Source organism: Sparus aurata, chromosome 8, assembly GCF_900880675.1.
Source record: "Sparus aurata chromosome 8, fSpaAur1.1, whole genome shotgun sequence".
Classification (NCBI taxonomy): Eukaryota; Metazoa; Chordata; class Actinopteri; order Spariformes; family Sparidae; genus Sparus; species Sparus aurata.
In genome coordinates, this window is record NC_044194.1 from 13,628,554 (window position 1) to 13,642,649 (window position 14,096).

The 14,096-nt window shown below is 40.9% G+C and overlaps 1 protein-coding gene across 1 annotated transcript in view; it reads right to left on the reverse strand.

Annotated features, from left to right (window-relative positions):
- Positions 1-14,096, reverse strand: part of LOC115586568 (mucin-2-like) — a 33,741-nt gene that overhangs the window by 10,674 nt on the left and 8,971 nt on the right. The window contains exons 18-30 of the mRNA XM_030425714.1: positions 13,764-13,813; positions 13,560-13,660; positions 13,307-13,458; positions 13,084-13,222; positions 12,900-13,007; positions 12,626-12,805; positions 12,308-12,547; positions 12,006-12,162; positions 11,786-11,914; positions 11,389-11,539; positions 9,176-9,213; positions 8,923-9,047; positions 220-8,832 (exon numbers count right to left, since the gene is read on the reverse strand). Of these exons, the coding sequence (XP_030281574.1) occupies positions 220-8,832; positions 8,923-9,047; positions 9,176-9,213; positions 11,389-11,539; positions 11,786-11,914; positions 12,006-12,162; positions 12,308-12,547; positions 12,626-12,805; positions 12,900-13,007; positions 13,084-13,222; positions 13,307-13,458; positions 13,560-13,660; positions 13,764-13,813 (10,183 nt within the window). The remainder of the gene's footprint in view (positions 1-219; positions 8,833-8,922; positions 9,048-9,175; positions 9,214-11,388; positions 11,540-11,785; positions 11,915-12,005; positions 12,163-12,307; positions 12,548-12,625; positions 12,806-12,899; positions 13,008-13,083; positions 13,223-13,306; positions 13,459-13,559; positions 13,661-13,763; positions 13,814-14,096) is intronic.

Genomic DNA, 14,096 nt, shown 5'->3' on the forward strand with positions numbered 1-14,096 from the left:
TTCTGGGAACATTTCCATTAAAAATAAAGTTAATCCATTTGGTTTTCATTTCCTTTTATGGTGGCGGTAGATGAAGGCGGTTGTGTTGGTTTTTGCAGACCACAACGGCTATGTGCTGCTTTGTTTACCTTCCACATGTGTTACCAAAAGTGGTGTAAGCAATTTAAAGCAAAAACATGCAAGTTTGAAGCACATATTTATGAAACTAAATTCAAATACCTTTCTAGGAGGATCGAGACTTGAACAGTCTTCAGGGGGCGGTAGTGTTGTGGGTGTTTCAGTTGCTGTAGGTGTTTCCGTGGTTGTAGTTGTTGTTTCTGTGGTTGAAGTTGATGGTGTTGTTTCTATGGTTGTTGTAGTTTCTCGCGTTGTAGTTGTAATTGTTTCAGTGGTTGTAGTTGATGTAGGTGTTTCTGTGGTTGTAGTTGTTGTTGTGGGTGTTTCTGTGGTTGTAGTTGTTGTTGTGGGTGTTTCTGTGGTTGTAGTTGTTGTTGTGGGTGTTTCTGTGGTTATAATTGTTGTCGTGGGTGTTACTATGGGGGTAGTTGTTGATCTGGGTATTTCTGTGGCTGTTGTGGGTGTTTCTGTGGATGTTGTTGTAGATGTTTCTGTGGTTGTACTTGTAGTTGTGGTTGTGGTTGTTGGTGTGGTTGTAGCTGTTGTAGGTCTTGTTGTGGGTGTGGTTGTAGGTGTTTCTGTGGTTGTAATTGTTGTTGTGGGTGTTTCTGTGGTTGTAGTTGTAACTGTTTCTGTGGTTGTTGTAGGTGTTTCTGTGGTTGTACTTGTACTTGTGGTTGTGGTTGTTGGTGTGATCGTAGTTGTTTCTGTGGTTGTGGTTGTTGTAGGTGTGGTTGTTTCTGTGGTTGTGGCTGTAAATGTTTCTGTGGTTGTACTTGTAGTTGGGGTTGTTGGTGTGGTCGAAGTTGTTTCTGTTTCTGTTGTTGTAGTTGTAATTGTTTCAGTGGTTGTAGTTGCTGTAGGTGTTTCTGTGGTTGTAGTTGTTGTTGTGGGTGTTTCTGTGGTTGTAGTTGTTGTTGTGGGTGTTTCTGTGGTTATAGTTGTTGTCGTGGGTGTTACTATGGGGGTAATTGTTGATGTGGGTATTTCTGTGGCTGTTGTGGGTGTTTCTGTGGATGTTGTTGTAGATGTTTCTGTGGTTGTACTTGTAATTGTGGTTATTGGTGTGGTTGTAGGTGTCTCTGTGGTTGTGGTTGTCGACATATTCACTTGGGGTCCAGTACTTGCTGTTGTTGTTGTGCCCGGTGGATTAGTTGCAACTCTAGGGGTTGTTGTTTCTGTGGTTGTGGGGGTGGGTGTTTCTGTTGTTGTACTAGTTGTTGTGGTTGTGGTTGTTGGTGAAGTCGTAGTTGCTTCTGTGGTTGAAGTAGGTGTTTCTGGGGTTGTACTTGTACTTGTGGTTGTGGTTGTTCCTGTGGTTGTGGTTGTTGTTGTGGTTGTTGGTGTGGTTGTTGTAGGTGTTTCTGTGGTTGTACTTGTAGTTGTTGTGGTTGTTGGTATGGTTGTGGTTGTTGTAGGTGTTTCTGTGGTTGTACTTGTAGTTGTTGTTGTGGTCGTTGGTGTGGTTGTAGGTCTTGTTGTGGGTGTGGTTGTAGGTGTTTCTGTGGTTGTAATTGTTGTTGTGGGTGTTTCTGTGGTTGTAGTAGGTCTTTCTGGGGTTGTACTTGTACTTGTGGTTGTTCCTGTGGTTGTGGTTGTTGGTGTGATCGCAGTTGTTTCTGTGGTTGTTGTAGGTGTTTCTGTGGTTGTACTTGTAGTTGTTGTTGTTGTTGGTGGTGTGGTTGTAGGTCTTGTTGTTGGTGCGGTTGTAGGTGTTTCTGTGGTTGTAATTGTTGTTGTGGGTGTTCCAGTGGTTGTAGTTGTAACTGTTTCTGTGGTTGTTGTAGGTGTTTCTGAGGTTGTACTTGTACTTGCGCTTGTGGTTGTGGTTGTTGGTGTGATCGTAGTTGTTTCTGTGGTTGTGGTTGTTGTAGGCGTGGTTGTGGTTGTTTCTGTGGTTGTGGCTGTAAATGTTTCTGTGGTTGTAATTGTAGTTGGGGTTGTTGGTGTGGTCGAAGTTGTTTCTGTGGTTGTACTTGTACTTGTGGTTGTGGTTGTTCCTGTGGTGGTTGTGGTTGGGGATGTTGATACACAATTGTTAACACAACATTTTACTCGTATTTCATAGTCATTACATATGTAAGGTATAGCTTGGTCTTTATTACGACAAGTAAGTCCAACTTCTGCATCGCATGTTACGTTTTGACCCAGTTCATTAAAAGGAGTATTTAAGCCTTTTGCTCTACATTCTATTTCCAGAGGTTTTGTGCAAACATTTCGATCTAGATCAGGAATTTTTTCAATGGGTTCATAATCCCCACTGTTTTGGTCGCCTTTGTCAGGTTTATTGCTGTTTGTCCAATGAGACCACTTACAAACATAGCAGGGTGTTGTTGTGGGTGTTTCTGTGGTTGTTGTAGGTGTTTCTGTGGTTGTACTTGTAGTTGTTGTTGTGGTCGTTGGTGTGGTTGTAGGTCTTGTTGTGGGTGTGGTTGTAGGTGTTTCTGTGGTTGTAATTGTTGTTGTGGGTGTTTCTGTGGTTGTAGTTGTAACTGTTTCTGTGGTTGTCGTAGGTGTTTCTGTGGTTGTACTTGTAGTTGTTGTTGTTGTTGTGGTTGTTGGTGTAGTCGTAGTTGCTTCTGTGGTTGAAGTAGGTCTTTCTGGGGTTGTACTTGTACTTGTGGTTGTTCCTGTGGTTGTGGTTGTTGGTGTGATCGCAGTTGTTTCTGTGGTTGTTGTAGGTGTTTCTGTGGTTGTACTTGTAGTTGTTGTTGTTGTTGGTGGTGTGGTTGTAGGTCTTGTTGTTGGTGCGGTTGTAGGTGTTTCTGTGGTTGTAATTGTTGTTGTGGGTGTTCCAGTGGTTGTAGTTGTAACTGTTTCTGTGGTTGTTGTAGGTGTTTCTGAGGTTGTACTTGTACTTGTGCTTGTGGTTGTGGTTGTTGGTGTGATCGTAGTTGTTTCTGTGGTTGTGGTTGTTGTAGGCGTGGTTGTGGTTGTTTCTGTGGTTGTGGCTGTAAATGTTTCTGTGGTTGTACTTGTAGTTGGGGTTGTTGGTGTGGTCGAAGATGTTTCTGTGGTTGTACTTGTACTTGTGGTTGTGGTTGTTCCTGTGGTGGTTGTGGTTGGGGATGTTGATACACAATTGTTAACACAACATTTTACTCGTATTTCATAGTCATTACATATGTAAGGTATAGCTTGGTCTTTATTACGACAAGTAAGTCCAACTTCTGCATCGCATGTTACGTTTTGACCCAGTTCATTAAAGGGAGTATTTAAGCCTTTTGCTCTACATTCTATTTCCAGAGGTTTTGTGCAAACATTTCGATCTAGATCAGGAATTTTTTCAATGGGTTCATAATCCCCACTGTTTTGGTCGCCTTTGTCAGGTTTATTGCTGTTTGTCCAATGAGACCACTTACAAACATAGCAGGGTGTTGTTGTGGGTGTTTCTGTGGTTGTTGTAGGTGTTTCTGTGGTTGTACTTGTAGTTGTTGTTGTGGTCGTTGGTGTGGTTGTAGGTCTTGTTGTGGGTGTGGTTGTAGGTGTTTCTGTGGTTGTAATTGTTGTTGTGGGTGTTTCTGTGGTTGTAGTTGTAACTGTTTCTGTGGTTGTCGTAGGTGTTTCTGTGGTTGTACTTGTAGTTGTTGTTGTTGTTGTAGTTGTTGGTGTAGTCGTAGTTGCTTCTGTGGTTGAAGTAGGTCTTTCTGGGGTTGTACTTGTACTTGTGGTTGTTCCTGTGGTTGTGGTTGTTGGTGTGATCGCAGTTGTTTCTGTGGTTGTTGTAGGTGTTTCTGTGGTTGTACTTGTAGTTGTTGTTGTTGGTGGTGGTGTGGTTGTAGGTCTTGTTGTTGGTGCGGTTGTAGGTGTTTCTGTGGTTGTAATTGTTGTTGTGGGTGTTCCAGTGGTTGTAGTTGTAACTGTTTCTGTGGTTGTTGTAGGTGTTTCTGAGGTTGTACTTGTACTTGTGCTTGTGGTTTTGGTTGTTGGTGTGATCGTAGTTGTTTCTGTGGTTGTGGTTGTTGTAGGCGTGGTTGTGGTTGTTTCTGTGGTTGTGGCTGTAAATGTTTCTGTGGTTGTACTTGTAGTTGGGGTTGTTGGTGTGGTCGAAGTTGTTTCTGTGGTTGTACTTGTACTTGTGGTTGTGGTTGTTCCTGTGGTGGTTGTGGTTGGGGATGTTGATACACAATTGTTAACACAACATTTTACTCGTATTTCATAGTCATTACATATGTAAGGTATAGCTTGGTCTTTATTACGACAAGTAAGTCCAACTTCTGCATCGCATGTTATGTTTTGACCCAGTTCATTAAAAGGAGTATTTAAGCCTTTTGCTCTACATTCTATTTCCAGAGGTTTTGTGCAAACATTTCGATCTAGATCAGGAATTTTTTCAATGGGTTCATAATCCCCACTGTTTTGGTCGCCTTTGTCAGGTTTATTGCTGTTTGTCCAATGAGACCACTTACAAACATAGCAGGGCGTTGCTGTGGGTGTTTCTGTGGTTGTTACTGTTGTGGTTGTGGTTGTGGCTGTTGTAGGTGTTTCTGTTGTTGTACTTGTAGTTGTTGTTGTTGTGGTCGTTGGTGTGGTTGTAGGTCTTGTTGTGGGTGTGGTTGTAGGTGTTTCTGAGGTTGTAATTGTTGTTGTGGGTGTTTCTGTGGTTGTAGTTATAAGTGTTTCTGTGGTTGTCGTAGGTGTTTCTGTGGTTGTACTTGTACTTGTACCTGTGGTTGTGGTTGTTGTAGGTGTGGTTGTGGTTGTTTCTGTGGTTGTGGCTGTAAATGTTTCTGTGGTTGTAATTGTAGTTGGGGTTGTTGGTGTGGTCGAAGTTGTTTCTGTGGTTGTACTTGTACTTGTGGTTGTGGTTGTTCCTGTGGTTGTTGTGGTTGGGGATGTTGATACACAATTGTTAACACAACATTTTACTCGTATTTCATAGTCATTACATATGTAAGGTATAGCTTGGTCTTTATTACGACAAGTAAGTCCAACTTCTGCATCGCATGTTACGTTTTGACCCAGTTCATTAAAAGGAGTATTTAAGCCTTTTGCCCTACATTCTATTTCCAGAGGTTTTGTGCAAACATTTCGATCTAGATCAGGAATTTTTTCAATGGGTTCATAATCCCCACTGTTTTGGTCGCCTTTGTCAGGTTTATTGCTGTTTGTCCAATGAGACCACTTACAAACATAGCAGGGTGTTGTTGTGGGTGTTTCTGTGGTTGTGGTTGTGGTTGTTGTAGGTGTTTCTGTGGTTGTACTTGTAGTTGTTGTTGTGATCGTTGGTGTGGTTGTAGGTCTTGTGGGTGTGGTTGTAGGTGTTTCTGAGGTTGTAATTGTTGTTGTTGGTGTTTCTGTGGTTGTAGTTATAACTGTTTCTGTGGTTGTCGTAGGTGTTTCTGTGGTTGTACTTGTACTTGTACCTGTGGTTGTGGTTGTTGTAGGTGTGGTTGTGGTTGTTTCTGTGGTTGTGGCTGTAAATGTTTCTGTGGTTGTAATTGTAGTTGGGGTTGTTGGTGTGGTCGAAGTTGTTTCTGTGGTTGTACTTGTACTTGTGGTTGTGGTTGTTCCTGTGGTTGTTGTGGTTGGGGATGTTGATACACAATTGTTCACACAACATTTTACTCGTATTTCATAGTCATTACATATGTAAGGTATAGCTTGGTCTTTATTACGACAAGTAAGTCCAACTTCTGCATCGCATGTTACGTTTTGACCCAGTTCATTAAAAGGAGTATTTAAGCCTTTTGCCCTACATTCTATTTCCAGAGGTTTTGTGCAAACATTTCGATCTAGATCAGGAATTTTTTCAATGGGTTCATAATCCCCACTGTTTTGGTCGCTTTTGTCAGGTTTATTGCTGTTTGTCCAATGAGACCACTTACAAACATAGCAGGGTGTTGTTGTGGGTGTTTCTGTAGTTGTGGTTGTGGTTGTTGTGATCGTTGGTGTGGTTGTACTTGTAGTTGTTGTTGTGATCGTTGGTGTGGTTGTAGGTCTTGTTGTGGGTGTGGTTGTAGGTGTTTCTGTGGTTGTAATTGTTGTTGTGGGTGTTTCTGTGGTTGTAGTTGTAACTGTTTCTGTGGTTGTCGTAGGTGTTTCTGTGGTTGTACTTGTACTTGTGGTTGTTGTTGTTGGTGTGATCGTAGTTGTTTCTGTGGTTGTTGTAGGTGTTTCTGTGGGTGTACTTGTAGTTGTTGTTGTTGTTGTGGTTGTTGGTGTGGTCGTAGGTGCTGTTGTGGGTGTGGTTGTAGGTGTTTCTGTGGTTGTAATTGTTGTTGTGGGTGTTTCCGTGGTTGTAGTTGTTGTTTCTGTGGTTGAAGTTGATGGTGTTGTTTCTATGGTTGTTGTTGTAGTTTCTGTTGTTGTAGTTGTAATTGTTTCAGTGGTTGTAGTTGCTGTAGGTGTTTCTGTGGTTGTAGTTGTTGTTGTGGGTGTTTCTGTGGTTGTAGTTGTTGTGGGTGTTTCTGTGGTTATAGTTGTTGTCGTGGGTGTTACTATGGGGGTAATTGTTGATGTGGGTATTTCTGTGGCTGTTGTGGGTGTTTCTGTGGATGTTGTTGTAGATGTTTCTGTGGTTGTACTTGTAGTTGTGGTTGTCGGTGTGGTTGTAGGTGTCTCTGTGGTTGTGGTTGTCGACATATTCACTTGGGGTCCAGTACTTGCTGTTGTTGTTGTGCCCGGTGGATTAGTTGCAACTCTAGGGGTTGTTGTTTCTGTGGTTGTGGGGGTGGGTGTTTCTGTTGTTGTACTAGTTGTTGTGGTTGTGGTTGTTGGTGAAGTCGTAGTTGCTTCTGTGGTTGAAGTAGGTGTTTCTGGGGTTGTACTTGTACTTGTGGTTGTGGTTGTTCCTGTGGTTGTGGATGTTGGTGTGATTATAGTTGTTTCTGTGGTTGTTGTAGTTGTTTCTGTGGTTGTACTTGTAGTTGTTGTTGTTGTGGTTGGTGTGGTTGTAGGTCTTGTTGTGGGTGTGGTTGTAGGTGTTTCTGTGCTTGTAATTGTTGTTGTGGGTGTTTCTGTGGTTGAAGTTGTAACTGTTTCTGTGGTTGTCGTAGGTGTTTCTGTGGTTGTACTTGTACTTGTGGTTGTGGTTGTTGGTGTGATCGTAGTTGTTTCTGTGGTTGTGGTTGTTGTAGGTTTGGTTGTGGTTGTTTCTGTGGTTGTGACTGAAAATGTTTCTGTGGTTGTACTTGTAGTTGGGGTTGTTGGTGTGGTCGAAGTTGTTTCTGTGGTTGTACTTGTACTTGTGGTTGTGGTTGTTCCTGTGGTTGTTGTGGTTGGGGATGTTGATACACAATTGTTAACACAACATTTTACTCGTATTTCATAGTCATTACATATGTAAGGTATAGCTTGATCTTTATTACGACAAGTAAGTCCAACTTCTGCATCGCATGTTACGTTTTGACCCAGTTCATTAAAAGGAGTATTTAAGCCTTTTGCTCTACATTCTATTTCCAGAGGTTTTGTGCAAACATTTCGATCTAGATCAGGAATTTTTTCAATGGGTTCATAATCCCCACTGTTTTGGTCGCCTTTGTCAGGTTTATTGCTGTTTGTCCAATGAGACCACTTACAAACATAGCAGGGTGTTGTTGTGGGTGTTTCTGTGGTTGTTGCTGTTGTGGTTGTGATTGTGGTTGTTGTAGGTGTTTCTGTGGTTGTACTTGTAGTTGTTGTTGTGGTCGTTGGTGTGGTTGTAGGACTTGTTGTGGGTGTGGTTGTAGGTGTTTCTGAGGTTGTAATTGTTGTTGTGGGTGTTTCTGTGGTTGTAGTTGTAACTGTTTCTGTGGTTGTCGTAGGTGTTTCTGTGGTTGTACTTGTACTTGTACCTGTGGTTGTGGTTGTTGTAGGTGTGGTTGTGGTTGTTTCTGTGGTTGTGGCTGTAAATGTTTCTGTGGTTGTACTTGTAGTTGGGGTTGTTGGTGTGGTCGAAGTTGTTTCTGTGGTTGTACTTGTACTTGTGGTTGTGGTTGATCCTGTGGTTGTTGTGGTTGGGGATGTTGATACACAATTGTTAACACAACATTTTACTCGTATTTCATAGTCATTACATATGTAAGGTATAGCTTGGTCTTTATTACGACAAGTAAGTCCAACTTCTGCATCGCATGTTACGTTTTGACCCAGTTCATTAAAAGGAGTATTTAAGCCTTTTGCCCTACATTCTATTTCCAGAGGTTTTGTGCAAACATTTCGATCTAGATCAGGAATTTTTTCAATGGGTTCATAATCCCCACTGTTTTGGTCGCCTTTGTCAGGTTTATTGCTATTTGTCCAATGAGACCACTTACAAACATAGCAGGGTGTTGTTGTGGGTGTTCCTGTGGTTGTTGCTGTTGTGGTTGTTGTAGGTGTTTCTGTGGTTGTACTTGTAGTTGTTGTTGTGGTCGTTGGTGTGGTTGTAGGTCTTGTTGTGGGTGTGGTTGTAGGTGTTTCTGTGGTTGTAATTGTTGTTGTGGGTGTTTCTGTGGTTGTAGTTGTAACTGTTTCTGTAGTTGTTGTAGGTGTTTCTGTGGTTGTAGTTGAAGTTGTGGTTGTTTGTGTGGTCGTAGTTGTTTCTGTGGTGGTGGGTGTTTCTGTGGTTGTACTAGTTGTTGTGGTGGTGGGTATTTCTGTTGTTGTACTAGTTGTGGTTGTGGTTGTTGGTGTAGTCGTAGTTGCTTCTGTGGTTGAAGTAGGTCTTTCTGGGGTTGTACTTGTACTTGTGGTTGTGGTTGATCCTGTGGTTGTGGTTGTTGGTGTGATCGTAGTTGTTTCTGTGGTTGTTGTAGGTGTTTCTGTGGTTGTACCTGTAGTTGTTGTTGGTGTGGTTGTAATTGTTTCTGTGGTTGTGATCGTTGCAGTGGTGGTTGTGGTTGTTGGTGTTGTTGTAGGTGTTGTTGTTGGTGTGGTTGTAATTGTTTCTGTGGTCGTGATCGTTGCAGTGGTGGTTGTGGATGTTGTTGTGGGAGTTTCTGTGGTTGTTGTAGGTGGTTCTTCGCAAGCTGCAAAATAAATATTTACATGAGACTTACATGAATCTTTTTAGTTAAAATGTACATATGATATTTTCTATTCCATTGTTCTCTATGTTGTGATAGTCAATCACAAGAATAGTCATAACCATGCTTACCTTGGATAATGCATCCAGTCTTTGCTGAACGACAATCACTAAAAGATAAGCACAAAATAACAGATTCAACACAATGTATAAACATTTAGTGTCATATGTTGGTTTTGGCACAACATCACACGATGCCAATTTGGTATCTTAGCAACTTGCCTCGCTTTCCAGTGGGATGAGAGACATGTTAGGGAATGTGACAGTGCAAATCCTTTCATTTTATTTGTGAAGGCACACCCATATGCAACAAAACCATTTTTATTCATGCTCTCTTTCCACCTTAATTCCACACTCTTCAGCCAGCAAACGTGATCATGTTAAATGTTACTGAAACAAATATTTATATGTGGAATCTGTGTCAATTCACAGCCTGGGCCAGTGTGGCAAGGTGTCAATAAAGTGTAGGTCAATGATACAGGTGAAACTCGAAAAATTTAAATATCATGCAAAAGTCCATTTATTTCAGTAATTCAACTTAAAAGGTGAAACTAATATATTATATAGACTCATTACATTCAAAGTGAGATATTTCAAGCCTTTATTTGTTATAATTTTGATGATTACGGCTTACAGCTTATGAAAACCCCAAATTCAAAATCTCAGAAAATTAGAATATTTCATGAAATCAATAAAAACAAAAATGTAAATACAGAATTGTCGGCCCTCTGAAAAGGATAGTCATGCATATGTACTCAATACTTGGTTTGGGCCCCTTTTGCATGAATTACTGCCTCAGTGCGGCGTGGCATTGATGCTGTCAGCCTGTGGCACTGCTGAGGTGTTATGGAAGACCAGGATGCTTCAATAGCATCCTTCAGCTCTTTTGCATTGTTTGGCCTCATGTCTCTCATCTTTCTCTAGGCAATGCCCCATAGATTCTCTATGGGGTTTAGATCAGGCGAGTTTGCTGGCCAATCAAGCACAGCAATCCCATGGTCACTGAACCAGGTTTTGGTACTTTTGCCAGTGTGGGCAGGTGCCAAGTCCTGCTGGAAAATGAAGTCAGCATCTCCATCAAGCTTGTCTGCTGAAGGAAGCATGAAGTGCTCTAAAATGTCCTGGTAGACGGCTGCGTTGACTCTGGACTTAATAAAGCACAGGGGACCAACACCAGAGAACATCCATCTTCTTTTGCAATTATCTTTTGAGGCTTTCCCTCCTTGTTGAGGGTGTCAATGATGGTTTTCTGCACAACTGTCAGGTCAGCAGTCTTCCCCATGATTGTGAATTCTACTGAACCAGACTGAGAGACCATTTATAGGCTCAGGAACCCTTTGCAGGTGTTTTGGATTAATTAGCTGATTAGAGTGTGACACTTTGAGCCTATAATATTGAACCTTTTCACAATATTCTAATTTTCTGATATTTTGAATTTGGGGTTTTCATAAGCTGTAAGCCATAATCATCAAAATTATAACAAGGCTTGAAATATTTCACTTTGAATGTAATGAGTCTATATAATATATTAGTTTAACCTTTTAAGTTGAATTAATGAAATAAACTAACCTTTGCACGATATTCTAATTTTTTGAGTTTCACCTGTATGTAAAAAGCAATTATTCATTTAATCAGAGTGAGCCACCTACTCACCTAGACTTTATTGGTACTGGCCAGTGTATACAGAGATGTTATCATGTAGATGGATATGGGGAAAAACATCTGTTTAAAAATAACATATCTGTATATGTGTGGATAGATATTGGCCTACGTTTCCTCAATGGAAAACCAGAGGGTTTCTGAAGTATGACAACTATTACTAAACATGACAGGAATGAAAGTAACAAATGTGGTTGGCCATGATTCTCACAGGCTGTAACAAGCCTACCATGTATGATAATGTACTATGTCTGATTCAACCCTTTATGTATGTCCTGCGTCCATGTGAACCCCAGGTTGACCAGGTAATGCATTTGAAACACCCCTGATGGAGTGAGCAAGACGCACTTGACTTTGATCAGTGCAGTGCTGCAAAATGCTTAAAAATAGTACCCATAATGTCTTATTTGTATTTTCTTCACAACGAATCACTACTTTATTATACATATATATATGCTATATCATGCTGCAACAAAATTGTTTTTAATTTATGATATCACTTACCAGCATGAATGTATGACAGTATTAATTATTTCATTGTGTCAGCTTTACAATTTAATTTATTTTTTTGGAATAGCATAACATTTGCACCATTGTCAGTCTTAATAAAATGGAAAGTGTCCTACCAGTACTGGCATTTTTCCTTCGAAGGCACACGCTCCTCTGGTTCGTAATGATTCCCCTCACTGTCATAGCAGCCACATTTCTCCTTTGATACACATTTCATGGTATCTTCTCTCAAATAAGATCGTTCAGGCGGGCAACGTGGATAGCAACCTTAAAAATTCAAATATTACAGTAAATCACCAAAAAAACACGGAATAGGTACAGACAGGAAGTCAAGCCCAAACCCTGGGACAGTCTCTGAGTGATTAAAGTGAATCAAAGGTTGTTAGGATGATGGTAAGCACCACTGCCCTTAACCAGTGGGCTTTGCCAGAACAAAAGCATGTGCTTTCAATCACTTCTCCCTAATAAACTCTTAATTATGAAATACCCACATGACTTTTATTTCATTTGTACCTTCTAATGCTGGAATTTTATTGGAGCAAATTCCTGAGGGATTCTTGCAAGTCTTCATGCAGGGTTTCCCACAGGACTCATAGTGCCATTCACACTCTCCATCAGGGTTGTAATAATCACAAAATAGAGCTAATGAAACAAAGGAAAGGAATATTAACAAGCTTCTGTAAGCTGACAATACACTTTTTTAAAAAAGAAATTACACAATTACAATACTCACGGCATATTGTGGGAGTTCTCCATTTTATGCAGGCTCCGGCCTTGTTACAGGCTGCTGCATAGGCTGCGACGGCTGAGCAGAAACACTCACAATCTCCTCCTGTATTGCAGGCACACGTATCTCTCACACATGCATCATGATAATTCTGTGGCTCCACCTTTTTGGAGGAAAAAATTGTAAATGTAAGAGGGGCTAAATTATATTCAGTATTATACAAAAAGTAATCATGTGGTTAGTTATCTGACTACAATAATGTTGTTTGTGTTTTCATGCCATGTGTTATTGCTCAACTGTTTCCTTACCTTTGAATGGCAAGCAGCAAATACTTCACTGTTGATAATGCTGCAGTGTTTTGAGGCCCACGCCTTCCTGTTTGAGTACAGACTGCAGGGATTTTTTATTGCTTTTGCATCAGGGCATGTAGTTGACGTTTTCCAGCTGTTTCCAAAATCGAGGCCTTTAGCCACAACTACTTTGTTTCTGGTGGTGAAATCATCCTTGACATTCCCATTGAAGTTCCCACACAAACCACAGACTTTTCCCTGGGATAAAATGGAATAGTTAATTTGTAAACTGGCAACCACTTCAACAATTACCTGAATACCTGTGTCTCTGCTCACCTTGAATGCCGAGCTGAGTTTGATAATGAGTGTTGTCTTCTTATTCCAAATGAGAATAAGACCATTCTTTGCCTCAATGACAAGATATATACCAAAAGAGTGGACCTGATAGGGTATGTCCACCCCTTTGCTTTGTTTGATAACTTTGATATTTTCCTCTGAAAGAACAATTTCTTTGTTCTGAAAGAAACAAAACATACTTATTTGTAGTCCTGCAAAGACAGCATTAAAAAAAAAAAAAAAGCTTTTAAATGCATATAATAGAGTAATTTACCCCTAGGTAGAGCTTGATAATAGTGGAGCAGATGGTGTCAGTTGATCCACAAGGGATGCTCTCAGTCAAAACCCTGAAGCTGCCAGTCATTTTGCCCCCACAATAATCCTGCAAGATATTGATGTCAGTATCCCAAGACTAGCTTTCCACAAATTGCAAAAGACAAAACGAAGTTGCTCTATACCTGCGTGAAGATGTAGCCGCAGTCCCCATTAAAGGAGAATCTCTTTTCATCAAAAGTTATGTAATTCCCTTCTCCATATATGGTGCAGGTTCCATCACACTTATGAGCTGTACAATTCCATTTTTGACTTATGCAAGTGCTATGAAATATATCGATGAAGAAATGTCACGTTACATCTCAGATTTAAAAAACAAATTAGTGTGTAAAGGATTAGAGGGCTCACCAGGTGTTGCAGTCCATTGTTACTGTCTGTCCAGGCTTATAGGACTTTCCATCATATTTGCAAGGACAGTGCTCCTTCGCAGTGCAGCCTCCATTGCCATCTGACAGTAGGCCAGCAGGACACACACAGCCTGAGATACACTGTTTACTCTCCTGTACAGCATAAAGCAATGTATTTAACACATCATCCTGCTGCTTTAGTATACACGTGTAGAAGATTTAACAACAATCATGAACCAGCGTTTCAATCTTACACATTCTGTGTCCTCTGTATGGCAGCTTTTTTGGCACTCTGATCCCTTGACGCCCGGCTTTGCACTTGAACAGTTGAAGTAAATCATTGGACCCTTGCATGCTGATGACAATGAAAGCATGTTACAAAAGACACCACTGTACACCTGATGTTGCACATACAGTGCTTTGGTGTATAGGGGATAAGCTGAGCGATTTGTACTTACAGTCATTTTTGGTTGGTCCTTTACATTCTAGCTTTCCATTGTGACAGATGCTGAAATGCACAGAAAAAACAGGCAAGGAGGCCAAAGAAGAGAAATACATTTTATTGTTAAAGGCGCCATACGTAAGAATGTGGCCAAAAACGGTTACTACACTCAAATTCAAGATACTGCAGCGAGTCGTATCCGCCTCCCCCTCCACCCCCTCCCCTCCAGACTCGAGGTTGCCAGAGTACACACAATTCTGTTCTCTCAGTAAAGATCAAGATGTATTATTATTTATGGTAACGTTAGCTGTTGACAGGGGATGGACATATAAGATGGAATAATGTTATT